Genomic DNA, 15,501 nt, shown 5'->3' with positions numbered 1-15,501 from the left:
GTTCTAAATTTACTTTCATCCCACATAGATCTGACATTCATACTTCTTTTTATTTATTTATTTATTTATTACATCAGGAATGCAGAATTCTGAAGTTGAGAGGATTTTTTTTTTTTTTAAAGAAGAGGATTTAAAAGCAAAATAAATTAAGCCTCCATCATCTTGGTCTTTTCTCTCTAATTATTTTTTAGGAGTCCTATATTTCAACTTTGACAGGATAAGAAATATTAGGTCATGCAATATGCATATAATTGTAAATGACAGCATGTGTAAATCCAGAGAAACGGGTAGGAGTAGAATGTAAATACACAGTATGTCGATACTATAGTTTCTCTTAATAAAATTATTTTAATTAAAAGGAGATGCGTAGAGGCATGGTAATGGAGGTATTTCTTTCCTCATTGCAATTTCATAATGATTTCACAGTCTGAGTTTCTGTATTTTAGATTTGTGTTGGACTAAAAAAATATTAATGTCCAAGCAGTTGTAAACCCGGTCTTAAGATCACCTGTGGGTTTTCAAGGAAAAAGCCCTATGGAAAATGCAACAGTAAAATGTTTATCCTTTTGTGTATAACAACAGGCATCAATCCAAAGTGGTTTTAGGTTCCTGCTCACAGATAAAAAACCACTGTAATCTCATTTTAATTAAATTAAAGAAAGGAATAATTTTGAAAAATCTTTTTGCAATAGGTATATATTTTTAACTCATAATTTGGCAAAAACTCCTTATTTTTAGGAGTGAAGAAAAAAAAGTGAAAAAGGAGAAAATACATGCAGATGCATTTGCGAGCCAAATTTACTGAGGGAGGCAAATTAAAACCTGCCTCAAGAGGTTCTTCTCATTCCTTTTTTTCCAAGCTTTCTTCACTTCAGCTGCTCCCAAGCTGTGGTTGGTGCAGAAATATTAAAAAGGAAAATTAAGTTTGTTTTCAGTTAAAAGATTATTCATAAGTAATATAGTAATTTGAAATAAACCAATCTGGTTTTGTTTCAAAAAAATTTTAAGACTGCTTCTTATAAGGCAGAGTATGGACAGTTTAGCCACCAACTGTGTGATTTTGTGTGTGTGCAAATACCCTCCAAAAGATCCAGCTCAAACCAAGAGACAGTCTAGTTTTTCTGACATTGCCAGCTGGAAAGAGAGAGGGAAAACACACCTTCCTTTCCTAATTCTCTCCCTTGTATTAGCTTCTCTTTCATTTTCATTAACCTACTTCAAGGCATCCACTTTGTAAGTAAGAAGCCAGGAATCTCTTACATGACTTTGTCCAGGGTGTCAGCATTTGAGTATGAACTTGTAAAAGAAGTTGCAGGTGCCAGCAGTGGAATTTTTGAAACAGTGTAAAAGCTTTAGCCCTATGAAAATGCTCTGTAATAATAGAGCTTGAACACTAGTCACCCATTTAAAAAGTATAGAATTGTCAAATATATTTAGTAATCATGCTGGTTTGGTTTTGGTGCGGTTTGGTAGTGGAGGTGGGGCCCCTGTAAGAAGTTATTGAAGGCTCCCTGGGCTCCAAAAACTGCAGCCACGCTTCTGGCCCAAGGCCCAGCCATCAGAGACAGTGGACGCACCACTGCAATTGACATGGGAAAGAAGTGGAAACCTGAGAGTAAATGAGTGGGGGAGGTGGAGAGCAGAGGTGAGAGCAAGGAGAGCAGAGGTGGAGAGCAGAGGTGGAGAGCAGGAGTGAGAGCAGTGCTGGAGCAGAGTTAGAAAGCAGGGGGAGGAGGTGCCCGAGCAGATGTTCCCCTGCAGCCTGTGGTGAGATGGTAGGCTGCCCCCTGCAACCCATGGAGGAGCACGGTGGAGCAGATATGGACCTGCAGCCCATGGAGGACCCTGCGCTAGGGGAGGTGACTGTTCCCAAAGTGGCTGTGACTCTGTGGGAAGCCTGCACTGGAGGAGTCTGCTCCTGAGGGACTAAACCTCCTTGGAGGGAACTCATGTTGGAGAGATTTGTGAAGAACTCTCTCCCTTGGGAAGAACCCCATGGGGAAGCAGGGAAAGGCTTGTGAGGAGTCCTTCTCCCTGAGGTGAAAGAAGAAGCAGGAAGCAACATGTGATGCACTGACTCTAAACCCTGTCCCCCTGTGCCTCAGGGACGTGGGGGAGTGGTACAGAAATCAGAAATAAAGTAATTTGGGCCTGGGAAGAAAGGAGGAGTGGGGTGAGGTGTTTTAGCTCTGGTTTTTGTTTTGTCTTTTTCCTGTTTGCATCTGATTAGTGATAAATTTGATATTTTCCCCAAGTTGATGCTGTTTTGCCTGTGACCATAATTGGTGAGTGAACCCGCCTTGTCTTTGTCTCAACCACGACCTTTTAGTTGTTTTTTGTCCTCCCCATCCCATGGATGGGGGCAGGCATGGTGGTGAGTGAGCAGTCCCGTGCTCCTTTGTTGTAAGTTAGGCCCAAACCACAATGGTAATGAATCATTTGCTCCTGTTGTGAGGTTCCTGCCCAGTTACAATGCATTTATACAACACCATGTGTTGGTCTTGATTTACATATATTCAGATCAAATTGTTGAGGGTTTATTCTGATGTGGAAGTTCTGGCAGTGTTGGTGATATTTATCAACCGTTTTAGTAGTGGAGGAAACCCACTCCAAGGGTCACAATCCAAGAAGGCATGGACTTAGTGGAAGAAAAGTGGAGCAGTAATGCACTGTTTCTCCAGCCTGCCAACTGCAATGCAAATCTAGTAGGTGCTGCAAAATCAAAAGTTTTGCTGTAAATTCCATGATTCCTTTAGCATTCTGTGGCAAATACATTGTGTACTTTTGATTTATATAATGCTGACCTTCTGGGGATTGAAACTAGATAATCTTTAATGTCCCTCCAAACCTAATCCTTCTGTGATCTTCATTTGTTATATGAAGGTTAATTGTAAGCATAGAGGAACACTTAGAGTTGATAGGCTTTGTGGGAGGACGAGCACACAAAAGCTGGCAAGAATATTCTGGACAGTTATGTGAGAAACCAGATCTGTCAGCATTCTGGAAGATAACCGTAGAAAAGTCAACCACTTTAAGAATTACAAGTATTTGCTTGTGTTGACCGCTATTCCAATTCGTAATACATTCTCTCTAGGGCATCCCAGTTCTACCCCATCTTTGTGCTCTGGATTTCTGTCTCACCTGTATGCTCCCTTAGACCGAAACAAACAGCAGCATGTGAAAGGGAGGTGAGGGATTTCTAATACATCTCTGATAAGAAGAGGAAAAAGAGCAATTAAAGGGTTAATGTCAGTGATAGGTGAAGGTAACATGCAGAAGAAAAGGAACATGAAGATCATTTGTTTTATTGCTTCCCTCAAAATTACTATTTTGGTCTCAGAAATCTGATTTCAGACAGAAGTGATGAACAAATTGCTTTATACTAGACAACAGCACTGTAACAGTGCGCTGTGAATTAAGGCAATTTAATTTCATTAATTAAGCTATGTGTGTTCAGATTCAGAAGTGCACGTCTTCTGACATCTGTTTATATCTTCCTTTACAATTTTTGTTGTGATTCCTTATTTTTCCCTTATCACAAATTGTTTTAACATAGCTAACTTTTTTCTGTATTATTCCTAACATCTTGTTCTGCTTGTGAAGTCACCCGTGCCCTGTGCTGACCACGTGCTGAGTGACTGCTGCTGGCAATGTAGTCACAAGGTATAGAGACAGCTCAGTGCTTGGCAGGAACAAAGAAGTCTGCTGAAGGAACTTGCTTCCCAGCATGAAGAAATTATTTTAAGATTATTTTGATCTTGCATGAGACTTGTGAAATACTTAAGTCATGTCAGGTTCTGAAATTATTATAATTGGCTCCTGACTTTTGATATTTTTATTTTTGGGACAGCATTGCTCCATGCAAAAGATAGCTGAACAATTCCATGTTTAAATGGATACACTCCAAGCATACAATTTTCTCACTCCCTTCCTTCTTGCTGGAATCTGCAATGGATAGATTTACTGCAGATTTCAAACCTGTCAACACCCAAAAGTGTGACACCAGCTCTCAATTCATGTGAAAGAGCTAAGCTGAGGGACATGATAATATGTAGCAGGGGAAGAAGGCAGAAGTTCTGCAGAATACATTTTGTGCAGTACAGAAAACTTTCCTGTAAACTCCATTTTGAAGTTGAGCAACTTCGTTAATCAGCCTGCAGTTACCAGGGAGTTAGAAAGCAGCAGGGCAGGAGTTCACGACTCTCCTTTGTGCTAGAATATTAAGAGCGATCTGTCTGTGCTTACACTGCGGAGAGTTTTACGAGCTGCCTAAATCAGAAAACTGAAAGCTGTTCCCCATACGTGTAACGCCCAGCCGCCAGCTCAGGAAGTCCGTGTTTTGAAAGTCCGTGTCGTTGCAGAGGAACCTCGCCCAGCAGCCCGGCTAGATCCGGAGAGCTGCAGCCGCACGGGAGCGCGCAGCCGTGCCGGGCAGGGCCCGCAGCCATGGCGCGGCTCCGCGCTGCTCCCGCCGCGCTGCTCGGCCCCCTCGCCCTGCTGGCCGCCGTCTCCCTGGCTGTGGACCATGTACCGATGCTGCTTTGGTCAACTCAGAGGTAAGAAATCTAATGAAAGAGATCTCAGCTTATGCTGTTGCTCCGTGGGTGCGCAGAATGGCTAGTGTGTCATCAGTTGTGGTAAAATAGCCTCTGGGCAATAAAATTACCCAATAAATACGTTTGTCTCTCAGCAACTGAACGACTTAACACATGAATTTACCCTGTTTTTTTAAATTTATATTTATATCTAATTTAGCATTTTGGTGTTCCGAGCTGGGCAGTAAGAAGTAAACAAAACCCATAGATAGGCTTTGTTCACTCTAAGGCAACCCTGAACTCCACTGTTAGAAATGTTGTGACTTAAAGGCCCAACGTATGGCAGTCTCACAGAAAGGAGCTGATCAGAAACTGTGTGGGCAGCCGTAATCCTTGCATTTCCTAACTCCTGAATCCTGATTTGCCACTTTAGTGTTCTTTTTAAGACAAGTTTTTAATAGGATGGCCTGCTGTAGGTGTAGACATAAGTTGTCAGAAACAAGTGCAGCAGAGTCTTGACAGATCCAGGGACATGTGAAATTCAGGGGTTTGCATGTACTTATGAAATCAGACTGAGCCTGTCTTGAAAGAGCAGGACATAGACGTTCTTTTTCTCATCAGGAATTTTATGCATGCAGACTTTAAGGACTGTATATAATTACTTAGGATTTCCAGAAGTACAACAGCTTGGGCAGCACAATAGCTTCAGGTGTGGTACTGGATAAGTAAAGTTGTCAGGACTATGCACCACCTATTCACAAGGCTCTCTCTGCAGGGCATACACATTGTTTTTTGCTAGGAAGTACTGCCCCAAAGTACAGACATTTGTAAGAAAAGGCTCCTGAGGGGCTTATGGGATCACAGGACTGATTGGAAGGGCTAAAGGAAAAGTCCTGTTCTGACAAGAACCTGGTTTATCTAAACTATAACCTCATGGAGAGTTCATCTCAGACCCTCTGCAACCACAAATCTATTACACCTAGTTCAACAGACCTGATCTCAGTTGGGTGTTTATTCATTTCTCTAATGCAAATAATCCGTAACACCAACAGTATTTAGAGTGTGTCACAATCCAGCAGAGTCACTTCATAACCATAAAGTGCTTTCCTGTGCCATGAATGGCCTTAGTGCACAAGTTAACCCTCACTTTTGCTGTAAAGATGAACAGAAGGGGCTGCAGTGATGGGGATTCCTGTTGGGTCCTTTTGCTGGTATGACCATGCTGAGTGTGTCTGGTTTTCTGTATGACCTCCTTTGGTTACCAACTCTTGTCAGTTCAGAATGCACGGGGTTTGATTCTTTTGTATGTTTATTGCTTGGTTAACTTCCAAAGTGATACTTGTGATTTATTCTTTTGTAAAATGGGAAAGGAACCAAACCCATGGCTTCTTGAGAGGTAAGTTAGTTGTACTGGATTCACTCTTACCTTTCATGAGGTTTTGAGCCATTCTTCAACACACTTGAGGCACTGTGAATTATCTAGCTGTCACTAGAAACAGAATGAGAATAAATTCTGCTCTCATTTATCCTAGTATAAGTCTTCTGTCTTTAGGCAAGTTTATTAAGATTTGAGTCGGAGAGATAAATCTTGTTAATGTTTTCTTTTTCTTTTTTTTTCAGTTGCTTCTTAATGTGGTAATTTTAAGACAGCAATAGGAGGATTCAGAATTTTTATGAACATCAGGAGTTAGATTTAGATTGATTCTGTTGTTCAGGAGATCTTTCTCCTCCTATAGTTCCATACCGACAAGCGTGCTACATTTCTGTTTTTTCATATGTGATGCTGTAATGATGAGGGCCATGGAAAACAAATGTGTAGGAGGTGTTGATTGTGTTTCTTTCATATGTATTCTGGACATTGCATCCTTTTCCCAGTAGTAATTAACACCAGCTTTGACATATGACTGCTCATCTCTTAAGCATTTTCAGAAATTGAACCTCTGGTCCCTCGGGAGCCATAAAGTAGAGAAATCTGAAAAGTTTGATAAAGTTTGATTAAGTATTTTTGACTTTTTTTTTCCCTGACAGAAATAAATGGATGTTTCAACATCAAGACTTTTTAATATTCAAAATACTTAATTTGTTCACCTTTATACAACACGGGCACGTGTATGACTACTAAACCTTTGTATTTTAAAATAAATGTTGGAAAGAGTTGTTCTTAGGGTAAAAGCAATCCTAAGGGTCTAAGCAAAGATCAGTGGTTCATTTGCCCTACTTCCTAGTTTATATAAACAACACACCCGTTGTCAGTACAAGCAAAATATTATCAGTTAATCCAGAGTGGTCATAACAGCAAACTTTCCACCAACGGCAATTAGAAACTTGCTCTACTGCAGATTATTCAGGTTTATGCAAATCTAGAGCAAGAAAATCAGGATAGTGAATGGCTTAAACCAGTTTAATGTTTGCAGGAATAGAACATTTTCTGGAAGAAGTGTTCCGCCAACCATGACCTTTACATTTTTGAAAGGGGAAGTTCTTGTGAGGCAGAGATCAGTCATGTTCAAAGTCAGCAAAGCAAGGGGAAAGGAGATTTCTGTTATTTTGTAAAATAGGGAAATGGTAACAGTAACTTTTTACTAACCCTTTACTCCATGGGTTACATATTGGTGCTTTGCAGGGTTTGCAGTGTGTGACCTACAGGTTTATGAAGTCTGGAAAATATGAGTAAGAGTTTTAGGAAGGGTAACTAAAGAAGTACAGGAATTATCAATGGATTTCTATTCATTTTGTGAAAACTTGTACCACCCATTTTAACCTTCAGTGATTCATTGGTCATTAGAAGCTGAGATTCACCAATCTATTCCATCACCCTCTCCCAGCTTATCTGTTAGGATATGGTATCACAGAATCATAGAATGGTTTGGGTTGGAAAGGACCTTAAAGATCATGTAGATTCAACTCCCGTGCATGGGGTTGAATACACCTCCCACTAGATAGGGTTGCTCAGAGCCCCATCTCACTGGCCCTTGAACACTTCCAGGGATCAGGCTTCCACAGCTTCTGTGGGCAACTTGTTCCAGTGTCTCACCACTCCTTAGAGTGAAAAATTTCCTCCTAATGTCCAATCGAAATCTACGTTTTTCTTGTTTTACTCCATTACTCCTTGTCCTCTCGCTAGAAGCCCTTGTAAAATGTTCCTCCCGAGCTTTCCTGTAGGCCCCCTTCAGGCACTGGAAGGCCACTATGAGGTCTCCCCAGAGCCTGCTCTTCTCCAGGCTGAACAACTCTCTCAGCCTTCATAGGAGAGGTGCTTCAGCCCTCTGATAACCTTCATGGCCCTCATCTGGACTCACTCCAGGAGCTCCAAGTCCTCCTTATGCTGGGGGCTCCAGAACTGAACACAGCACTCCAGGTGAGGTCTCATGAGAGCAGAGTAGAGGGGGAGAATCACCTCCATTGACCTGCTGACCACACTTATTTTGATGCAGCCCAGAGCCCAGGACACAGTTGGCTTTCTTAGCTGCAAGCACACATGCCTGTCCGTGTAGAGCTCGTCCACCATCACTCCCAAGTCCTTTTCTGGGCTGTTTTCATTCCATTCGGCACCCAGCCTGTATTTGTGCTTGAGATTGCCACAACCCAGGTGCAGAACCATGCATTTGGCCTTGTTGAACTTCATGAGGTTGGCATGGGCCCACCTCTCAAGCCTGTCAAGGTTCCTCTGAATGGCATCCCTTCCCTCCAGTGTGTTGACCTCACCACACAGTTTAGTGCCATCAGCAAACTTGCTGAGGGTGCACTCAATTCCACTGTCTATGTCTCTGACAAAGATGTTAAATAGCATCAGTCCCAGTACTGACCCTTGGAGAACACCACACGTCACTGGTCTCCATCTGGACATCCAGCCGCTGATCACCACTCTTTTGAGTGCAACCATCCAGCCAGTTCCTTACCCAATGAATGGTCAATCCATCAAATCCATGTAATTCCAGTCTGGATACTAGGATGTCTTTCAGGACAGTGTCGAAGGCTTTGCACAGGTCCAGGTAGATGATGGTTGCTCTTCCTTTGTCCACCGATGCCGTGACTGCATTGTAGAAGGCCACCAAATTAGGCAGGATTTGCCCTTGGTGAAGCTGTGTTGTCTCTCACCGATCACCCCTTTCTTTGCCTTAGCAGAGCCTTCAGGAGGATCTGCTCCATTATCTTTCTGGACACAGAGGTGAGACTGACTGGCCTGTAGTTCCCCAGGTCTTCCTTTTTTTTCCTTCTTGAAAATGGGAGCTATGTTTCCCCTTTTCCAGTCAGTGGGAACTTCTCCAGAATGCCGAGACTTTTCGAGAGGAAAGAGGCTTTGTGCCTTCGTTGGCCAGTTCCTTCAGGTCCTGTGGATGATGCTCACAGATCCATCACAACAGCTACAACTTTGCATCTTGCTTGGTCAGTGAAGCTGAGAGTGAAGTGTACAAGTTCAAAGTAAAAAAAAACAAAGAAAGAACAAATCTCAGTATTTCACCTTATGCTTAAAGGGTATGCAGGTGTCTGTATAGATCTAATAGAAATCTTTCCTTTAGCATTACTTAAACTTGCACAGCTGCAAATTGATACCAGTAAGTTACCTGTCTGCAGAACTCAGTTATAATTTGACAAGGTTTTTTTTTGTGTGTTAGACAATTCAAAGAGATGTCTGCCCAAGAGAGGGACCCTAAAGAATTGCCAGGGAAATGCACCACTGAAAGCAGGACAAAGTATTTCAGAAGACTGTCAAAATACTGGGAAAAAACCCCCCATAACATCCAGCTGCCCCTATTTTGAAACACTTCAAACAAATACCGAACTGCTGAAGCACACCTCGTAAATTATCTGCTACAGCTATGACAGTTACATTTTAAACAAGTCAATTTCTAATTTATAGGATTTTAACTTTTAAAAAGTTTTAATTAGGATAGCAAATCAGTGAGGGAAGAGATCCACCACATGGTTTTACTTTTTGTTCAGAGTCTGGAAAGACCCTCCTGCCAAGTCATGAGGTTCAGACTGGACCCCCTTGCTTTCTAAACTCCTCAGAGAGGAATCTGGGTGAAGCTGGATCCAGTCTTAGCCCCCAACTGTACAGGTGAGCTCAGACCCTCGGTTCTGCCAGAGTTGTCCAACATTTAAATACCTAGCAGCAAGAAAACCCAGTATGAACTTTAATTGCCAACACTTTTGAAAAGGCAAAAAACCCCAAAACATCACATCCTCAGTGCTGTAATACATAAGGCTACCAAAAACTATTGGCCCATTTGTTAATGCTTTTGGGGAGGAACACGTGTTTATGTCTCAGCTGCTACAGCTGAGAAACTAAAGACCAGCAACACCATCGATATGAAATAGTTGAAGGATGGTACATATTGCTCTTTAGAACTAGCCAGTGTTTGTAAATCCGTATCTCAGAACAGCTATATTAGAAGAATGTAACATTTTAAAGTCTCTCTTCTATGCATTATTATTGTACTAGAATAATGCTACTAAAGATAATGTTAGATGTCACATACAGATGAAACCTGCAACTGACACACAAATGCATTGAGCAAAGGATAAAGGCAGTGTAATACAAATCCTTGCAGGGGCATTAGTAAACCAAAAAGTATTTTCTACCAAACAGCAGTCTTTCTCTGTTGAACTCAGGAAAAAGAAGAAGTGGGGTTAACGGAATAGACCTGCTTTTCACAGACTCGTACTAATTTATCAGTGGACATATCCAAAAAACTTTGGCCTGGAAAAACAAACCTTTATCTTAAATTAGCCTTTAAAATAATAAATGCTTGTAGAGATGTAGTAGAGATGAAAAGGTTCCTCTTGCATATGTTACACAGAACATACTTAGAGATTTTGACGCAATGTTCAAAAGAAATTCTTTTCCTCTATGTGTTAGGGAGCCCAAGGAAATAAAGCTTTGCTCCCTCGTGTGTCTGTTTTAGGAATGATTTTTGCCTACAGTCACTGAAAACATATTACTACCTTCATTACTGCTCTGCTTATATTGGGAAATTAATAGTTTTTGTGGCAAAACCAGATTATAAGTTACTTTGAGAAGGCATTCGTACCGAATAGTATATTTGCAGTATTTCTTAAAACTGCAAGGATTTTGGAGAAAAAAGTGCTGAAAGGAGGTGGAACATAAAAAGGATACAGTGGAAACAGAAAGTTGGTTTAGCTGTAATTTTATTGGACTTCTGTGGAGATACTGTGTGCTAGCATGCTTGAGTGGCATTTTGATTTTTTTTCCTATAATCATGAGTTTTCATTCTACTGCTGCTCCTAATAATGGCAATGTGAACTTTGTGTGAAAAAAATGGAATTTCAAGGTCAGTTACAAATTTTTTTTATTAGCTTGCTTACTTCTGCTGTGCAGGAGAAAATGTTATTTCTTATCTGGTAATCACAAGGGGTCTGAAAGAGAAAATGATGAGAAAAAACTGGTAGGAAAGAGTTTAGAAGCCAGCTACAAAGCAAGAAGGTAAGCTCACAAGTTAGAGTGATAGAAGTCCTGTTATCATCTGCCCTTCTGGGAGGTCCAGATACAGGAAGTCTTGAAATCTGCTTCCGTCAAAAGTGCTTGAATCCCAGTTCTGCCTACAAAAAGGTCAGAGAAGTATCTGTATGCTTAAACTTGTCATGCCACAGCAGTTAGGGACAAGAAAGAGGCAGAATACTGAGCTAAGCTTTCTTTCCTTTCTCTCTCTAGTGCTTTTTCTGGCTCTTGGAGGAAAGAGGGTCCAATGGAGTTTTACTCTTCCTCCTTTTTAGCCAGCAGGAAAGCACATTAGCAGAGCTGCTCATCATTATGAGCCCCCACAGCTGAGGACCTCGGGGTAGTTCCATGGTGAGGAGGTTAAGCCTGATGTTCTTTGCATGTAGGTGACTGCACAGGGCTGTGCATCTTTGGACATAAAATTTTGTGTCAGCAATCAATAGTAGCAATCAATATGTGTGTTGGCCTACAGCCTGTTTCCTTTTATGCCGTTCCTTACTGATCTCTTGCTGCCTGCTTGAGGTGAAGCGCTTAAAGGGGTGGAAAAGTTCATTGTATTCAGTAAAGGATTCCTTCGGCTTATCCACGATACCAGTGGCAGTCATGTATCTCCATTTCACTCTGCAATTCACCATAAACCAGCAAGTAGAACTTGCTAACAATCCCTATCTGAACTGTGGTGAGAATATTGTTGCATCCAGCTGACAGCAGCGAGGGTGTAGCCTTGCCTACTGCCATGTATAGTGCAAACAATTTAAAAGAAGCAAAATGACTGTGTGTATAACATGGTGAATATAAGTAGTAGGCAAATGCTGCATTAGAATGGAATTAGTAACTAACCAATGTAATTTATTTTTCTAACGATGATGCTGGAGTTACTAAAGTTGACTGCATGGGAGTCAAGAAGTCTCACAAAAGGTGCTTTTCAAGGTTAGACAGCTATCAAGAGCTGCTTCAAGGATTAGGGAACACCTTAGAAGCAAGTATGTTTTAAAACAAGAAAATTAAACTTCACAGGTTTTGAGTTCACAGTGAAAGCCTTTGCCATTGTGCTGCTGCAAACAACTTAGTTTTGTTTCCTGTGCTGTTACCTGGTATCATAGAATCATAGAATCATAGAATGGTGTGGATTGGAAGGAACCTTAAACATCATCTAATTCCAATGCCCCTGCATGGACAGGGACACCTCTCACTAGACCAGGTTGCTCCCTCCCAGTCCCATCTAACCTGCCCTTGACTGCTTCAGGGATAGAGCTTTCACAAGTTCCCTGGTCAACCTGTTCCAGTGTCTCACCACTCTCATAGTAAAGAATTTCCTCCTAATGTCTAACCTTAATCTTCCCTTTTCAAGTTTTAATTCGTTACCCTGTGTCCTCTTGCTACAAGCCCTAGTAAATGGTCCCTCCCCAGCTTTCCTGTAGGCCCCCCTCAGATACTGGAAGGCCACTATGAGGGCCAAGATTGTATTTAAATATTTGAGATCATGAGCTTTGACTTTTCTGAAAAGTTGAGGCTTGTCTGTTACAGTTCTATGTTGTTTGGCTTCATAAATATAAATCAATACGGGTTTCCAAGCACAAGTTAACAAAGAAGTGAAGATGCTGAGCAAAACCAAGAAACTATCAAATAATAATTTCTACCAACCAGAAAAAAAATTCTTTCAGGCACAGCAGGGTTTACTTCTAAAGCTTCAAAAGTGACAGACAGAAGATCTGCTAGAATTTAATTTCAATATCCGCAGCAGGTTGTCATGAAAGAGTCTTCCACATGTACCGTTTGCTCCAACATGCTCCCAAATCCCAAAGTCTAAAGGGAGCCAGGTATCTAGCACTGCAGGACTGCAGTGTTTTTATCTCTGCTGTGGGTGCAGTTGGAGGCTTTCGATTTCTCTCTCAGCAATTTTCATTGGAATTACTGGGAAGCCTTGAATTAAAGTATAGATTTTCCTTATCTGAGAAAAAATACCACATTGAAACTCCCCTGAGTATTAATTACCAGTGTTCTGCCTTCACCTTAAGAGACTGCAAAGAGGGTTTTTATTCATAAAAGCTTGCTGTGTGAGGGTCATTTTCAAATTGCTTTTGGGTTAGAAAACTTAATAAGCATCTCAACGTCACCATACTGCATCATATAATAGCTGATGCTACGGCACACAGCAATTTTCTCTATTCTATCCTTCCTTAATTAGAACCGTTTAGAGGGTCTGGAATACCTGATTGCTCCGGCCTTAGCATCTCATATGTGTTTGGGGAAGATGGGAGATTAAGCTTCAAGCTCTGGGTTTTCTACAGAATGACAGTGTTACCTTAGGCAAGACATCTAGGGCCAAAATTTCCATAATAAATTTTATCCCTACAGACCCATATTGCATACTGTTCAAATCCCAGTGAGGTGTTGAAAGAATAGCGCCCATAAATGTTTTTTATAGTAGTAAAACTAAGTAGATGAGTAATTTCTCTGTCCAATCCTTATAATGTCAAGTTGGAAAATAATTGTAATCTGGAGTGTCTTGAGCTGTTCGGCTCAGAAGAATTCCTGCTTCTGGGAAGGTGGATTTTCTGATCTGCTTCTGCTGAGTGGTTCCCTCATCATGAAGACGTTAGGAGTAAATATACTGTTTACAATAACACTGAAAAGCCACTTTTATTTAACCAAAGATTAAGTATGAAATATGAGAAATATTGGTTTATGACAATTTGTGGTCTAACCTGAGTTCACTTGCCACCAAGATGTCTGATGGCACTGGAAAATGTTTTGGGAGCTGGGAAATTCCCATTTGGGAATTCTCTTGGAGCATTTTCAACACATTGATCTTCATTCCACTTAGCTAATTTTTTGAAAGATTAAACTGTACTGTTGTACACAAACAGTAGAGAGAGACAATTGTCTTGATTGGACCAATTTCATTCCTGCTGTAACAAGAGTTAATGTGATACAGACAGAAATGGGCAAGTTCTTTTCCTCTTGATTAGAATTAAAATAAACTGAACTGTAAACCTGATCTTGAGCCAAAGATAATTATCTCATTACCCGCTGCTGCATACTTCAAAGAAGACAGGTGTCATCATTGGCAAAAAAATTTACAGGTTTGGGTTTTTTTGTCTTTGTAGATCACAGTGGAATCCAGACACTGCTTTGCATGAAGGTCACATTGTCTCGGCACAAGAGCTGACTGTGCTCTTAAAACCTTTTTTTGACCAGAATTCCAGAAACCTCATCTTATTCCTGCAAGATACAGTATGTAACATTAATTCCTTTTCTCTCACCAATGCCAAGTGCAAGTCTGTACCTAAATGAGATGCCATGGCTCTTTCTCACCAATCTACTCTCTCTCTTTTTCAGCTTAGCATAGATGATTTCACATACCTCAGTGAATCCTACGGTAACAAGAATCCATTTCAGAATATTCAGGCAAGCATTTATCTCTTTTATTTCTTTATATGCAGTATTTAAAATTTAAAAAGATGTAAGAAAGATGCAAACTAACAATAATTGGGACTGAATTGCAGTAGTTTTCCTATGTAAATTATTTATTGAGATTATTTCACTTTAAGCAGATGGGTTAAATGCAGTAGTGTTTTGTAGCTATTTTATTTCTGAAGATCAAGTTTTCAGAATTCATTGTAACTGACAATATTGTTCCTAAACATGCTGCAATTTTGTATTGTTAAAACAATAAAACAAAAAAAGCTTCCAAATGGATACCCTGACATTCTGATTTGAAGGTATAGGAAGAAAGGAAGTTACAGGAATCAATTATTTATTCCTAATTTTCAGAATTTAACATCTGTTTTATTTTCATAGAAATTGAAGCTCTCCTAATTCATGCAGGGAGCTAACTGCTTCCTATTTGAGTGAATTAAATATATAACTAGATTCTGGATTGCTTTAATCTTAATGAAAAAAAAAAATTGACTCAGGCATGGAATCTAAGATGGAGTCCTGAGCTGCTCAGCAACTTCAACTTCACATTCAGGAGGTTTACAGATTTTGTGCACTTCACTTTTGGTTATACTTAGCAACAATTTATTGAACTGAAATGAGACAAAGGAAATGTTGACACATGGAAGTCATAAAGCTTTTCCTGTGGGCAGAGCAGGGTGAACAGAGCTATTAGTAATGTAACTGGTATCAGAACACACAAGGAAGTGTAAAATCCCAAGCACCACACAGCAAGCCGTATGTCTAATTAAATATGTACATATTCGTATAATACCTGTCTCTACATCTGTATCGTCTAAGAACCTCACATCTTTTTGTCACTGGTACTGGTTCTTAATCTCTTTTCCATATAATAGCATTTTAACAATGACTCTGGAACAAAAACAACTATTCTGAGAATGTGCCTAGGGCTTCTGATGAACGAATGGGAGAAATAATCTGTAGTGTAAGGATCAGGGGTTGCACCCACAGGCAGGTGTACTGGTACTTCTCTGGTATGCCTTATCTTCTCTGGGTTTAAAATTTATGCAAAGCTGAGTCTGGTGCAAATTTTGTTGCTGT

The 15,501-nt window shown here is 40.5% G+C and overlaps 1 protein-coding gene across 1 annotated transcript in view; it reads left to right on the top strand.

Annotated features, from left to right (window-relative positions):
* Positions 1-4,181: 4,181 nt before the first annotated feature.
* The window catches only part of ATP6AP1 (ATPase H+ transporting accessory protein 1), a 52,058-nt gene continuing 40,738 nt past the window's right edge, over positions 4,182-15,501 (top strand). The window contains exons 1-3 of the mRNA XM_051631253.1: positions 4,182-4,556; positions 14,109-14,235; positions 14,341-14,409. Of these exons, the coding sequence (XP_051487213.1) occupies positions 4,447-4,556; positions 14,109-14,235; positions 14,341-14,409 (306 nt within the window). The 5' untranslated portion in view covers positions 4,182-4,446. The remainder of the gene's footprint in view (positions 4,557-14,108; positions 14,236-14,340; positions 14,410-15,501) is intronic.

Source organism: Apus apus, chromosome 1 (assembly GCF_020740795.1).
Source record: "Apus apus isolate bApuApu2 chromosome 1, bApuApu2.pri.cur, whole genome shotgun sequence".
Lineage (NCBI taxonomy): Eukaryota > Metazoa > Chordata > Aves > Apodiformes > Apodidae > Apus > Apus apus.
The sequence above is the reverse complement of the archived record's forward strand: the minus strand, read 5'-3'. Positions and strand labels throughout refer to the sequence as shown.